The 15,034-nt window shown below is 54.4% G+C and overlaps 2 protein-coding genes across 11 annotated transcripts; both read left to right on the top strand.

Moving 5' to 3' along the window:
* Positions 1-1,097: 1,097 nt before the first annotated feature.
* Positions 1,098-6,393, top strand: LOC308066304 (coiled-coil domain-containing protein 81-like). Of its 4 annotated transcripts, XM_080393413.1 has the most exons (9): positions 1,098-1,343; positions 1,466-1,527; positions 1,701-1,885; positions 1,958-2,111; positions 2,283-2,539; positions 2,657-2,742; positions 3,015-3,139; positions 4,327-4,435; positions 4,789-6,393. In XM_080393413.1, exons 3-9 carry the CDS (start codon positions 1,745-1,747, stop codon positions 5,174-5,176), a joined length of 1,260 nt encoding a protein of 419 aa, XP_080249539.1. In that variant the 5' UTR covers positions 1,098-1,343; positions 1,466-1,527; positions 1,701-1,744; the 3' UTR covers positions 5,177-6,393. The 4 variants fall into 4 exon arrangements, with proteins under 4 accessions (XP_080249539.1, XP_080249541.1, XP_080249540.1 ...); XM_080393415.1 differs by lacking the exon at positions 1,701-1,885; XM_080393414.1 differs by having other exon boundaries at positions 1,098-1,527; positions 1,705-1,885.
* Positions 6,394-7,612: 1,219 nt separating this feature from the next.
* On the top strand, positions 7,613-11,976 carry LOC308066306 (uncharacterized protein). 7 transcript variants are annotated; one of them, XM_080393422.1, is made up of 4 exons: positions 7,613-7,909; positions 9,394-9,676; positions 10,691-10,766; positions 10,855-11,976. In XM_080393422.1, exons 3-4 carry the CDS (start codon positions 10,709-10,711, stop codon positions 11,289-11,291), a joined length of 495 nt encoding a protein of 164 aa, XP_080249548.1. In that variant the 5' UTR covers positions 7,613-7,909; positions 9,394-9,676; positions 10,691-10,708; the 3' UTR covers positions 11,292-11,976. The 7 variants fall into 7 exon arrangements, with proteins under 7 accessions (XP_080249548.1, XP_080249547.1, XP_080249550.1 ...); XM_080393421.1 differs by having other exon boundaries at positions 9,394-9,867; XM_080393424.1 differs by having other exon boundaries at positions 9,394-9,867; positions 10,675-10,766; positions 10,858-11,976.
* Positions 11,977-15,034: the final 3,058 nt, after the last annotated feature.

The following is a 15,034-nucleotide window of genomic DNA, read 5'->3' as shown; positions in this document are numbered from 1 at the left end:
TTCCCAGATCAGGGATCATTTTCCACCCTTCAAAGCGTGGCCAAACCCTTCAAATGAGGGAATTGTGGCAAAACCTCTGTTGTCATAATTCACAATCTGTTACAATGCAGTAGCATTAATCCTTAGGAAACTGAAAAGTCATAAAACTTACTTGAGCCCCAGTATTTATAAACAAGGTAATAGGAGCGGTACCTTTCTTGGAGGTCAAAAGGAGGATTTCAGCACCAGAAGCTAAGCATTGAGCTTTACAAATGAGGATTTGAGACCTAAAAGAGGGGGTTTGACCCTACAAATAAGGGTTTGGACGCTCAAAACGATGGGCTGGAATCCTAAAAATGACACTTTAGACCCTGGAAGGGAGGGGAATCTCTAGGTTCTGATCTGAGCAGGCTTTGGTGCCCAGGAACTCCACAAAATGCCCTTCTTTTCCTGCCCCAAGTGACCACTGTTGAGGCGGGGCCTGGAATCATGGACCTCATCAACTGTGGACATTTGGTGGATGTTTTACAGGGGCGGTCCATGGGTTAAGGGAAGAAAAGGAACAGAGGAGGAGGAGGAGGAGGAGGAAAATGAGAAACGGAATGCAGAAGAGGAGGAAGATTAAGAAGAGAACTTGGAAGAGGAGGAGGGGGAGGAAAATGGAGCAGAAGGAAAAGAGTAGGAAGATCAAAGCAGGGCAAGTAAGAAGTAGAGGAGGAGGAAAATAATTAAAAGGGGACAACCCCCCGCAGGAATAACAGGAAGAAAAGGGCAGCTAGCAGGAAAAAAAAGGAGGAGGAGGAAGAAACGCCCCCAAACTCCATTGTCAGCCCATCTGCCATCTGATCTCTGGTCCCAAGTGCTTGCGGGAGCCTGACTGTAAGGAGGGGAGCTCAGCCTCAACAGAGGTCACTCTAATCCTCCCTTTGTCCCTTTACTCTGCGCCTATGAAATTTCGCTGCCAGTGTTTGGCCCGCTTTTGGTGCTTGTCCTTTTGCTCTCAGTCGGCTACTCCTGTGGTTAAAACTGCTTCAGCAGCAGCAATGTCACAGCAGGCAAAAGGTTTGTGTCAGAGCAGACAGCAGGTGACTGCTGACCATTTCACCTTGGATGGTGAAGTCAGCAGCGGCGGCATCATTGTGATGTCACACCGGGTCTGTGACACAGGCCACGCAGGGGTACAAAAGGGGGCGTAGGGTGGTTGTTCCCACACTCTGGAGGAGCATCTCTGGGGTGAACACAGGGAAGAGCTTCCTACACGGCTGTTGCCACAAAGCAGTGACCCGCTAGCATAAGGCAAAACAAGATGGACTTCTGGGATGGGATGAAGCCCATCTTCATGATGCCCAGCATCACCCTCAGAGGTACAAGCACCCACAGCCACTACAGGAGTGTTGTCAGGACTGAGAGTTGTGGCGTTGTGGGGGTGGGACGCAGGCAGAGCCAGCAGACACAGAGTGTGACCTGGTTTTCCTTTGCTTTCCAGAGCAAACAGCCATCTGGGACGCAGTGGCCAGCTACATCCAACAACAGCTCTTGCTACACAAGGTAGAGTGACACCCGCATCTTCCTCATCCCCCTAGAGAAGCTGGGGGGATCCCGTGGCCATGCAGCTTGGGCTGCAGTTGCTCCTTCCCTCCTCAAAAAGCAGGGAACTCCCCACCAAATCCCCACTGAGAGACAAAACAGGGCTCGGGCAAGGGTGGTGTCACCTCTGCTAGGTAGTCTTCTACTGCAAGGCTGATCCGTTGTTGGAGAACCCTGGATGCCCTTGAGTGGCTTCTGCCCCCAAGTCCTGCTTTTTCCAAGGAGGAAAAGGAAGGAGAGGACTCGGCATCTCCTCCCCAAAGCTCTCCCCACTGTCCCAGCTGATGCCTCCAAAGAGCGGGAGGTGGCAGGGTCCGAGGTACCATCCCTGGGTGGAGCCATCCCCCAGCTCTTCCCTCTTCACCCTTCATGCCCTTCTTCTCTGCTCCAGGGGGTACGAATTCCCACCCTCGGCTCCTTTGACGTGGTCCCCGCACAGAAGCAGGTTGGGACAGAGATCGTCACTATCCAGAAGCCTGTCTTTCGCCTGTCCAGGATCCTCAGAGACATCCACAACCTCATGGACAACGAGGATGACCTGTCTGGTAGGACAACAACTGCATGGTGTGGGTGAAGATGGGAGTTATCACATCCCTTTGCGAAAAGCAAACTGGCCCCTCTGCGAAGCTGGTCCACAAACAGGACACGCGCAGTAAGAATCCCTCGGGGAGGGCTGCAGGGTGAGCGCCTTCATCCCTCTCGTGTGGTTTTTCCAGACAATAAGGTGTTGGCGCCTGTGAAATATGCCAAGGTGGCCACGGATGCCCACGTGTCCCGGTGCAAAGTGGAGGGATGCATCCTAGGCACCATGTCCCTCCTGTCTCACTGCCTGGCGAAGGGGAAGATCATTGCACTTGTCCTGAGAGATGTTGGGGTGCTCCTCATTGAAGACAGGATGGTGCAAATGAGATTCTACTATGATTTCCTGGAAGAGATATCCGGGAAGACAAACCTCAGAATGGCTGCATTCATAGTGAGTGTTTTGGATTCCCTGTGGCTCCAGCGGCTCATGCCGCCCTGAACTCCTCCGTGATCGAGTGTCATGGTCACGTTGAGGATGTCCTGGCATCTCCGTGTTCCTCCATTGCAGTTTCCCCAGCTGCTGGACATGGTGGTGTCCCGGATGGTACCTGTTTCTTCCCTGACTCGCACCAGCCGTGTCATCATCTTTCCTGAGTGAGTCCTTTCCCCAAGTGACCACGGGGGTCCTGCTGTGGCTCTGCCCTCTTGTCATTCCTGCAAACGATGGGATGGAGGAAGGATTTGAGGACACCAGGACACCTTTCCTGGGCGACCCCATTTCCTGGGATGCTCCCTGGGGATGGGGAATGGATGATTTGTGGGGGGAAAAAACCACCTTTTACAATGGTGCCAAGCTCTGGCTGGGAGCAGAGCAAAAAGGGCTGGTGGTGCCTTTGGTCATGCCACTGTCACCTCTTTGTCACCAGGTTTGAACTGGAGTTTGTGCCCAAATCTCAGTCCAGGCACCCTCTCAAGGTCTTGAGGCGTGCCCTTGGTGAGGACATGTGGAAGAAAGAAGAGGATTTGCCACCCATCAGGCAACACACAAAAGGTAAGGCAGTTCCCGGCTCTTTTCCGTCGCAGGGGCAAGCGGCTTCCGATAGGAAAATCCACAGCAATGATGGTCAAATGCTTGCACCAAAGCTTCGTGCCACATTGGCACGGCCTCTTCTCCCAAGCTTGGCTTTGGGAGTGGGCCAGGATGCTCGGATTCTTGGAAATGACTTAACATTCCCTCTCCAAAAGAGGCTTGCCTACATCACCCGCCTCCCCTTTTTCCAAACCCCAGCTTTACCAGTGCCTTCGCCGAGGAGCCCAGTGAGCGCTGGTTGCTGGGGAAAAGGAACTTGGCGCACGCTCAAGGCGTCAAGTTCTACCACCTGGGACTTTGTAGACCCTTCATGGCGGGCCACCGATCCAATGGGCACCCTGCTTCGACTCCGCACATGCACTCATGCAGATATTTTCCCTTTTTGCTCAACCTTAGGATCCCCCAAACAGAATCTCAGGCAGGATCTTGACAGATTAATTTATTACAGCCGGCATAACCCATACCGCTTCAAGGAAGACTTGTGTTTCTTAGAAACTAGGGGAGGAATATTGCACGTAGTTTTGACTTGCTCGGGATTTATCAGAGCCTGTCCTTCTCTCGGTGTAAACCTCCTTCCAAGCCAGCCATAACTTGGCGGGAGATGCACGGTGTCTGCTAGTACAGCATGTAAGCAGACAGCTCCTAGGACACATCTTTAGTTTTACTGGCCAGCACTGAGTAATCCATGTCCCGAATGAGAGCAGATTTCCCTGCTAATTCTACACCTTTTATTTCCAAGAACCCTTGAAAAAATAGTAGGGGAATAAGCAAATCCCCAGAGCGATGGAGCACAGGTTAATCATCATCCTTTCCACATGAAAGCAGACAGGGGTTCACCCGCTTTCCTCAAGCCTTACGCTGATAAAAGCAGCTGTCTCGAGGCCTCCTTTTGTCCAAGCAGGGAAAAATCTTGGTGTAAATCCAAAGATTTTAGCTTTCACAGCTTGCAGCCAAGGCTTCCCAGCTGCTAACACCAAGTTATGCTAAGCGATTCATATCATTTTTGCTGGTATTGGGGAGGCAGTGGATAGAGCAGAACGGCTGCCTTGGATGTTCTGGGATGAGATGTGAGCACCGCTCCATGTCCCTGGGACTGGGAGCATCACGGTGATGCTCTTCTTGACGAGGTTTCTCCTTCCCATTTGCAGCGGGACTTCCTGAAGTGCCTTTGCCTGCTGATTCCAGCTCGGTGACTAACAAACAGGAGGAACTCCACAATAAGGCGGCGATGAATAAGAGGACGAAGCGCCAGGCTGGGTGAGTCTGGGGGCTCAGGACTGAGCATCTGCATCGGGTTATTTGCCGACCCGGTGAGAGCCCCAAACCCTCACTGGGTTCATCACTGCCTGACAGCAGCACAGGGCAGTGCGATGGGGCTGGGGGAGCCCCCATTTCAAAGGGGGGGGGGTCCTCCTCCCCTTCATGAGAGCACAGGTGTGGCCTGGGGACATGGGGACAGCTGTGTGTCAGCTGAGGGTGCCGGCTTGGGGAGGGCATCTCCCCTCCTGAGCTGCCGGAGGCTGCGCCAAGAGGCACATGGCTTGCAGGGCAGGATGTAGCCCCGAAGCCATCATGGCCTCGGGCAAAGTCCTTGTGTTATGTCCTTCCAGGCAGCTGCCAGGGATCCCAGGGGCCGTGTCTGGAAAAAAGTTGCTGGTGAGCGGCCAGTCCAAAGGCAAACCTGCAGCCAAAGGCCAAGCAGCAAAGCCGAACGAAACACAAGCAGCAAGACTGCAGAGGCGCAAGCAAAGACAAGGAGAAAAAATATACCCTGTGGGAAGCAAATTCAACACTGAAACAAATCCATCAATGAGCCCGGAAGCCTGGATGCCCAAGGAGCTCACCTACGAGATCATGACTCCGCTGCCAACAAGAGACGAGGCAGCACAATTACTACAATCAAGACCTGAAAGGTTCTGGTCGGTGCTGAAAGACCCACAGTATAAAGTCTTAGCGGGATACAACTTCACAATTCCCCACGTGATGCCCTATATGTAATAAGGGTCTGGGCTGACACAACACCACGCGTTTGAAGACCAGACTGGTGGTCTCCAGGATGGAGCGATCAGGGTTTGGAGGTGCTCAGAGCACCCACCGAGGTGGCAGAAAGGTCTACATGCGGACAAAGAGCTTCCAGAACCTTGCGGTACTGTTCGAGAAGAGCCTCTCTTCTTTTGCAGAAATCTCTCCGTCTTCAGGATGCAGGGAGCTGTGAAAAGAGACAAACAAAACGGCAAAGCTGTGAAATAGCACTGAGTTTTTTCATTGTTCGCAACAACCGTTCACCTCTGTGATAAGAAAGGAGCAACAGACCTCAGTGCCCTTGGGGTGACCTTGAAAGCTGGAAAGCCCCTGGCTCACGGACAAGGGGGTGACGGTGCCCTGAAAAGGGCTGAGGAAAACGGTCACCTTTTTTTTTTTTTTTTACGCATGGTCAAAGCTGCTTTTGAGCCCTTTGACCTTCGTGTCCCCAGTGAGCCCCTCACTTCCCCACCGCCACCCAGAGTCAGTTGAATTTGGGGTGCTGCGGTTAAAATTGATTACATTGATTACTGCTTCTGAAAAAGCCTTTGTTTTTAATCAGGGCTCGTGTCACTTGGGAGCTCAGGGAGCTCAAGGACAACTAATGAGTAGGTGGGGTTTGTCCTGAGCACCCCCAAACAAGCAAGATGTGGGCAGGAACATCCAGACAATACAGTGTGCAGCTGTGTCATGGCGGTAACTCTGTCGCGCCTGGCCAATGTCCTGGCATGTGTGAACTTTGCAGATCATGACACAGCGCACACCTGCACTTGGCATAAAATTAAATGTTTACATACAGCAGGTGTGTAAACTATTTTTGTTTTTCACCGACTATAAAGGTGGGCATGCTGCGAGATGGGGCAGAACCCTCACATATGGGTAGACGCGCTGCACAGGAATTTTTTCACCATTCCTGAGAGACTCCTGGCACCAGCTGCAACGGGGCTCCCAGCCAAAGGCGGGGGTGGGGGGGGTGGGGGGCTGGACAATGTTTAGGCCGGAATCAGTGAAGGATCCTATCCTTAGTCTCGTTAACACTTTGCAGGACTGATTCGATGCTTTGCTGCTCTTGCTCTTTGATCACATCGTGCATAATAAATAGTACTGTTTCCTTCTATCACATTGCCTGATATTTCCCCTTTTTATATTGTAATATAATAGGAATATAATAAAATAACCTGCATTTATTCTTACATTGGATTTGGAATTCATTTTGGCTGAGTATTCAGTCAGTCGGAAAAAGGGCAAGTTGTGGGCCCAGGGGTTCTGCCTGCGCAGGGGTACGGGTCTCCTCGCATCTGTGTTGTGGAGGGAGGACGGTGAGTGCTGCAGTGAGCAGAGCCGAGGCTGTGCCCTCGTTGGGCCAGATGAGCCAAGAGCTTCGGGAACTGGCCCAGCACCCTCCTGCTCCCCAAGCCCATCACCCTGATCCTCCTGCAAGAGCTTGAGGCGGCCCCAGCATGGTACGGCTCGGGGGGGTGATGACAGACCTCCCCCGTAGACAGCATCAAGGATCTCCTGTTTCTCGCTGGAGCGATACAGCACAGGGATAAAGATGGAGTCAGAGCGCAATCGGCCGGGTCACCATGGCAGCAAATGCAGGAATTTCCCAGTACTGGGCTGTTCTTCACACCGGGACATGCAGGCACGAGGGGGGCAGCAGGCAGGGAGCTGGGCACGTGACTCGCTGACCGTAAAAACGAGGGGACGGACCGTGAGAGAGTCTTTTGCCTCGACAATCAAAGATTTGAACCCTAAAAACAAAGCTTTGGGCCCTAGAAGAGGGGTTACACCCGTAACAACGGGGGTTTGAGCACCCAAGCGGCTTTGTGCCCTACAGGTGAGGGTTTCAAGGCTAAAAATGAAACTCTGGGCCCTAAAAGAGGCTTTGGTAACAAAAAGAGAGGGGGTTTGGCCCAGCATGTGAGCCTTTGGCCCACATTAAAATAAAGAGTGCACAAAGTCAGCATGCGCGCTGGGCACGGCTTATCCCCCGTGCATCCAGGGCTGGAAATAAAGACCGCCTGCTTTCGAACACTCAAAACCCGAGTATTAAAGAGATTTATCTCTGATTTTTTGGTATCAAACAGGTTATTTCTCCCCCTGGGCATGCCGCGTCACCTCCAGCAGCCATGGCGGCCCTTGTGCTCAGGTGGTTGTGGCGGGAGAGGCGTCCCTGCAGCGCTCCTGTCATTTTGTCACTTGTATTTATCGCTGCGGTTCATTTCGGGCCCTTTGCTGCTGGTTTGGAGCAGCTTTCCTTCAGGAAATTTCCCTCAGCTTTCCTGAGGACTGAGGGGCGCGGCCGGGTGCTTGGCGGACTTCCGGCCCATCGAGGGTGCGCTCCGGAGGACTGAGGGGAGCTTCCGGTGCGCTGCAGGACTTCCGGCGCATAGAGCGGCACGCCCGCTGTCGCGGGGGGCGCCGGTGTCCCTCGTGGCCGCTGCGGCAGCCGGCCTCGGCCTCGGCCTCGCTCCGTGCCCGAGAGGCCGCTGCGGGTGACAAGATCCCCCGGGAACCTTCCCCCCCCCCTCTCCGGGCGGGGCCGGGCCGGGCCGGGCCGGGTGGCGGGGCCGTGGCAGGCGGCGGCGGGGAGGCCCTGGGGCTGTTACTGGCGGTCGGGAGCGGGGGGAGGAGGAGGAGGGGGAGGGGGAGGGGGAGGATGAGGAGGAGGCGGCGGCGACGCTCTGAGCGGGACCGAGGCCAAAGGTAGGTGGGTGCGCCCCCTCCTCTTCTCTTAATGCCCTTCTTTCTTTTTCTTCTTCCTTTTGCGCTTTCTTTCTTCGTTTCGATTTTTTTGTGTGTGTCTTTAGCTTCTCTTTTTCTTTATTCTTTTGCTTTTTTTTTTATTTTTCGCCTCAGTTCCCTCCTGGCCTTCCTCTCTTCCCTATGTAGATGTGTGGGTGCACATAGGTACCGGTTTATATCTGCGTTTTCCTGATGAGTGCGGTGGCGTGTCCTCGGAAAAGGAAGGACGGGAGGGAGGGAGGCCGGCGCCCAGGGAAGGCCGATCCTCACTCATCGTCATTATTTCGCTGTTTATTCGTGTCTCGTCTGGGCTGCAGCCTACGGTCAAACACTGTGGCTGGTAAACGTGCCGGGGACGTGAATGACCCCCAATAAGCATCTAAACGTTGATAAAAATTCGATTAAACTGCAGCGTATGCTGATGTAATTTGCATCGGCTTGACTTTCGCTCCCCTCAGAAGTAATTCGTGCTTGGTTGGGGGGTTATTTCCATCCCCCCAAAACACGTGCATTTAAATTGGGCTGGTCACGACGTTCTCTTTGCTTTCTAATTTTATTTTCGATCTAAATCTTAATATTAACTCTGGTTGAGAACCGTTGCCACCATTTTCTTAATATTTGACTGTGTCCGTTATTGAATTACTCAGTTTTATTTCTTTTTATTTAAAAATCTAAAGCTTCGATTAATATCTGGGTTACAAGCAGGAGCTGCGGTTAACTTAGAGCTGCGTTAGAATTGTCGTTATTAAGCACACCGACTTCACTTCCCAAATCTTTATTTTCATTTTAAAATCTAAAACTTTCTTATTTTTGTTGGGAAATTATTTACTTCAGGAGCAAATAATCACCTTGTACTTTCCTTGGGAGTCATTAACACCCGCAGTTATATATAACACAGCGGCTATATTTCGAATCAGACTCTCCGCTAGTTTTCTGTCTTGAAAAAAGGATTGCTAACTTTTTGGAATTTATCTAGAATTCCAGATGCTAATTAAGGACTAATTACTGTCGTCACCGTCCCTGTCCCCCCCCCAGTTTGTTGAGTCGTGGCAACAATGAAATTTTGTTGTGACTCATCCCTAAATTTCCTTTGTTGGTTCGTACCCTTGGTGTTGTAATCGTCGCTTTACCACTGAGTGGGATTAACTAACGCCTGTGATTTGTTTTTTTTTTAATACTAACTAGAGTTGTTTCTCTATCGATGTTAATCCTGATTAGCCCTTTATTATTTATGTTTTGCCACTGGTGATTTTATAACCTAAAATAATGTAAAATAATATAAATTGTGAGGAGTCGCTGCCTGTAAAGTTTTGTGTGGTGCCTTGAGTCTGGCTACTGCTTACCCCTAAAGACTCTTCTGTTGTTTAAGTGTATATCCTAGGTGTTTTAAAGTGAATAACAAAGAGTAAAAATTTAAATTTACAGTATGTATCTCTATTATATAGATAAATAAAGAGCAGGGACGTCGGAATTCCCAGGAAAAATGCAGTGTGCCCAGAGGTCGGAGAAGCACCGCAGCGCGTCTCGTTCTCTACAGGATTTCGCACTTTGACCACGCCAGCCTGTGTTTTTTATTTTCTGGGAATCCAAATTCCCCGAGGAAGGAAGGAAGGAAGGAAGGATTGTGGGTGCAGCAGGTAAGACGGCAGCACCAAACAGACGTGGAGCCAGCTACCAGAGACACCGACGCGCTCCTTCGCTGCAGTGTCGCACCCACAACCTCTCCAGGTCCGTAATTAAACTTAATTTGGCTGCGTGGAACACAAACCTGTTTTTTAAAGAGATAAATAATTTAGGATTCTACAAAATGACGAGGGAAGGTGGTTTGTTAAATGTGGTACCACCAAAAATTTTCTGTCTGAAAAAGAAAATGCGCTGCTGTTGCTGGTTGCATCCATCAGGACCGTGCGTGCCACGGGGTAGGTTCAATCCCATAAAAGTCCTTCTCTGCTTTATTCCCAGCCGCGGGGCGAGTTATTCCCTGGAAATCACCCCTGGCAGATCCCAGAAACCAGGAGGTTTCTCCCTGCAGCCCCCATAACAGATAATCAATGTGTCCCAAAGGGTGGAAAGTGCGAGGGGGGGGTGAAAAAATTACTAAAAAAATAAAAAAGACGCGTGGCAGCCGCATCAAGCGCTGTGACTCACACCCCAGCGGAGAAACAAAGTGGCCTGGGGGGAGGTTGGGGTGCTCGGGGCAGAGTGCAGCCCCCCCCGCCTTGGGGAATCTGGAGAGGGTTTGGGGCAGCTGCAGAGCAAAAAGAGTCCTGGGAGAGGAGGGTGTCATGGGGGAGCATGCAGGGAGTCCCCGGGTGCCGGCAGCCCCTTGCTGTGGGCGCTGTGCTGGAGGGAGGTGGCCAGGGGCGGCCATGGTGCTGTGGGATGGGGGGTGTGAGGTGCTTGGATCTTGGCGGGGGGTCCTGGGGTGGGGGGGGTAAGGAGGTAGGGGGGACAGCCCATTCCTGTGCCACCCACCCATCCGGGTGGGCCTGGGGGACCCTTGGGGTAGGCACAGACACCACCTTGTGCCTTGATGGGTGGAGGCCCCCCCTCCATGGAGGGTGCTGAGGCTGGGGGGTCGTTGGGCTGCTGTGTGTGTGTGCGTGTGCGCTCCCCCCCAGCCCCCTGCTGGCCCTGTTAGGCTTTAGGGGTAACACGTTGCCTGTCACCCGCCTTGCGCTGCCAGCAGACCCCAGCTCTGCTGCCTAGTGCCCCCCCCCCGCCAGCAATTTCTCTCCCCAGGGGACAAAGGGTCCCTGCATGGACCCTGGCACCTGTGGCCCCGCAGCAGAAGCAAGCCAAGGAGATGCTGCGGCAGGTACCAGGATGGGAGTGGGCTCCACACTCATCCCTGCGAGCCGGGGGGATTGGCACCCACCTCCCCTCCTGAGCACCATGTCCCCCAGCAGGTGACGGGCGGGAGGTTGAGGATCAGGAGCATGAACCGGGGCACAGTAGTGGCACCAATGCCTGTGAGATGTGCGGCAAGAGCTTCCGGCTCCGCTCCTACCTGCTGACCCACTGCCGTGGCCACCAGGGCCAGCGGCCCTATGCCTGCCCTGAGTGCGGGCGCCGCTTCGGGCAGAGCTCCCACCTCCTCACCCACCAACGGCTTCACACCGGTGAGCGGCCCTACCCCTGCCGCGACTGCGGCCGCAGCTTCAATGTCAACTCGGACCTGGTGAAGCACCGGCGGACGCACACAGGTGAGCGGCCGTACCCGTGCCCTGAGTGTGGGCGGCGTTTTGGCAGCAGCTCCAACCTCACCCGCCACCAGCGCCTTCACACCGGCGAGCGCCCTTACCACTGCCCCAACTGCAGCGAGAGTTTTCGGGACTGTTGAGCACTCACCATCCACCGGCGCGCTCAGACGGGCGAGCGGCCCTACCCCTGCCCGGCATGCGGCAAAGCCTTTGCCGACAGCTCGCTGCTGGCCAAGCACCAACGCACCCACTGTGCCGACAAATCCTTCGCTTGCCCCGACTGCGGGAAGAGCTTTTCCACCAATTCCTACCTCCTCCGGCACCGGCGGACACACTTAGCAGAGAAACCGTATCGCTGCGGGGAGTGTGGGCGGGGGTACAGCCAGCTCACCCACCTCAGCACCCACCAGCGGGTGCACAGTGGCGAGCGGCCCTACAGCTGCTGCGAGTGCAGCAAGAGCTTCACCAGCTCAGCGCTCACCAAACACAAGCGTATCCACACTGGCGAGCGCCCCTACATCTGCCCCGACTGCGGCAAGAGCTTCAGCCAGAGCTCCAACGTCATCACCCACTGGCAGCTGCAGCACGGCAAGTCCCTCTGATGCCCCGTGCCCTGCCACCCCCTTCGCCCCTACTACCACCAGCCCCCTCCCCACTGTTTCTCTTAATTAAATCTGCGGCAGAGGCCACCAAAGTGCCTGGAGTTGGCGGGGGTGTCACCCCCCAGGGGCTTTGCTGAGTGGTGGTTGTGCCCCCCCAGCCCCCCCCCCCCCCATCAGCCCCCTCCCCACCATTTTTTTGAAATAAAATCTGCAGCAGAGACCACCGGTATGCCTGGAGTTGGGGTGTGATGCGGGGTGAAGCGTTGCCCCTGGGGCCTTTGCCGAGCAGTGGCTGTGGCCCACCATCCCCCCACCCCCCACCGCGCCAGGCACTGTGGTGAGGGGGTGTCAGCCATCATTCTGCGGGGGACACACACAGGAACGAGGCCGGGGGTTCATCCCAAAAAGTGGCTGTTGCACAACGCAGGTATGAATCTGGGGGATGTGCGGCTCCTTTGACGTGGCAGGGACACTGGCGGGGTGTGCTGGGGTCCCCTGGTTGCCCCAGAGAGTGCACCCAGCACCCCCGGTGTTCCTGGAGGCCTGGGCCCCACACAGGATGGGAGGTGGGCTAGCAGGGTGCCCCCCATGCCGGATAAATCCCCGAGGATGTGGAGCTGGCGCTGGCTGTAGCCAGTGGGACTCCCACTGAAAGGGGAAGGGGAGAACAGGGTGCTCCCCTCTCACTGTCACCCCGAGGGGGCTGGGACTGGCCCGGCAAGGGGGGAGACAGGGATGGGGACAGGCTGGGGTACTGGGACGGGAGTGGGATGCAGGAGGGACCAGGAGACTGGGATGGTATGGAGGTGGTGAGGGTGCTAGGGGTGGGACTGGGATGGGGGTGCAGGAGGGGACAGGGATAGGTTGGGAACTGGGACCAGGATGGGACTGGAATGCAGGAGGGGACTAGCATGAGACTGGGACTGGGATGGGTGTGCAGGAGCTGATGGGACTGGAACCAGAATGGAAATGCAGGAGGGGACTGGGATGGGGGTGCTGTGCGGGGCAGTACTGGGATGGCACTGTTAGGCAGGAGGGACTGGGAGACTGGGATAGGATAGGGGTGCTGCAGGGGACAGGGCTGGGGCTGGGGCGGGGGTGGAGGAGGAACCAGGAAGGGACTGGGATGCAGCAGGGGCCAGGGGTGGGGCAGGGACGGCATTGGGACCAGCAAGGGTGTGCAGGAGGGGACAGGGATGGGACTAGGACTGGGATGGGGATGCAGAAGGGGACAGGGAGTGGGATGGGGCTGCAGGAGTGGGTGGGGATGGCACAGGGATGGGGATGGCGATGGCACTGGGATTGGGACTGGGATGCAGGACAAGACTGGGATGGGATTGGGACTGGGATGCAGGACGAGACTGGGATGGGATTGGGACTGGGATTGGGGTGCAGGGACTGGCCGGGAATGGCACTGGGACTGCGATGTGGTTGCAGGGGGGGGATTGGGATGCAGGAGGAACGGGGATGGGGCAGGGATGGGATTGGGACCAGGATGGGAGTGCAGGAGGGGACAGGGATGGGGTGGGGATGCAGGAGGGGTGGGGATGGGATGAGGACCAGGATGCAGGAGAAGATGAGGATGGGATGGGGATGCAGGAGGGAACAGTGATGGGTTAGGGGCAGGGGGAGGGGTGTGCAACAGGAATGAGACTGGGATGTAGGAGGGTACTGGGATGAGACTGGGACTGGGATGGGGGGGTGGTAGGGGACAGGGATGGGACAGGGTGAGTATGACGGACAGGGATGAGACTGGGATGCAGGAGGGGACCAGGGTGAGACTGGGACTTGGATGGGGATGCAGAGGGGATGGGCCTGGGCTGGGGATGGGCCTGGGCTAGGGGTGCAGAGGGGGATAGGGACGGTAGTGGGAGAGGACTGGGGGTGCAGGGGGAGACAGGAATGGATTGGGACTTGGATGGGGGTGCAGGGGGGCACATAGATGGTACCGGGACCAGGAGAGGGGTGCAGGGGGGGACTGGGTTGGCTCTGGGAGGGGCTGCAGGAAAGATCTGGGGGGGGCCTGCAGAAGAGCCAGGGAGGCTTTGACAATGGACGGCAAAGGTGCTTCCTTGTGTAGTTCCTTTCCCCCTCTTCCCTTATCCCCTCCCCATCCTTCCCCTCTGTGAGGCTGTCTGTGGTGTGCCTGCTCTGATGAAAAGTGCTCCCACACCAGACTGAGAGCAAAGGAAAAGGGGCAGGAAGAGAGGTGTCGCAGTCCTTAGTTTGCAGGTTTAATGTATCGTCACTGTTCGGAAAACACAAGCGTGTATGTGGGTCAGGGACCCCTGCAGATATTTATTATTAATAGCCTTTTTATTATTAATAGCCATTTCTCTAAATACAGGACTTCATGCAGCGGGTTCACACAGTGCTAAGCTCCTGGTAAACGGAATGGCTTTTATGCATACTGCAGACTGGAGGTAGCAAGTGCCAGGCGAGAGATGAAGGTGATACCTGTCATACCAGAAGTGTAATGTATCACCTTCACGTATGTGTGGCCTTAGTATAATTATGAGATTGTCACCCAGAAGTCGCTTTATTAGTATAATGATGAGCTTGTGATTGAGAAGACCTCATGTTGCAAAGGATGAGATTTATGATCCAACTTGCAAGGAATATCTAGGATGAGAGAAAGAACTGATTGAATGTCATGGAGACCTAGCAGGTTTCGCCAAGAGACTTTGTAAAAGGACCAGGTTGATCAGGTCATGAAGTGTTCAGGAGCCAGCAAGGACTTGGTGGTTGCAAAAGCAGCCCTCCGACTCAAATCAGAAGAAAACTATGCATGTAAAAAAGAAGGAGGGACTAATGTAAGTGGATTCTGGGAAATAATCAAATATGTATGGGATTTTGGGGAAAGGTAGTGCATAGTTATGATTACACAGAATGTAAGGGACATGTATGTCAGGACAAGGTGAGCATGTTAGAAGGAGAGATCCCCCATGCTCCCGGCACCGTAATAAAAGAATGCCTGCTTTCTAAACTTCAAAACGAGTCTTGGAAAGTTCACTCGACCAATCTTTGGGTAACAAAGATGGACATGAAAGCAAGTGACGCACACGCAGTGGTGATCCCAACCACAAGCATGCTGTTTAATGACCTGGGAGAAGGCTGCAGTGACTCTCTCAGAAGTCAAGGTTTTCAGTGCTGTTTCTGTATTTGATACCCACGGGATGGTTTCCCTCGGCAAGCGTTTCTGTGCAGGCATGTGCACAGACCACAGGTGTGTCTCTGTGCCGTAAGTGGGACTGATGGCAGTTATCCTTTCGTTCCGACTC

The sequence above is a fragment of the Falco punctatus genome, assembly GCF_963210335.1.
Source record: "Falco punctatus genome assembly, chromosome: 6".
Taxonomy (NCBI): domain Eukaryota; kingdom Metazoa; phylum Chordata; class Aves; order Falconiformes; family Falconidae; genus Falco; species Falco punctatus.
This window is presented reverse-complemented; position numbering and strand designations above follow the sequence as displayed.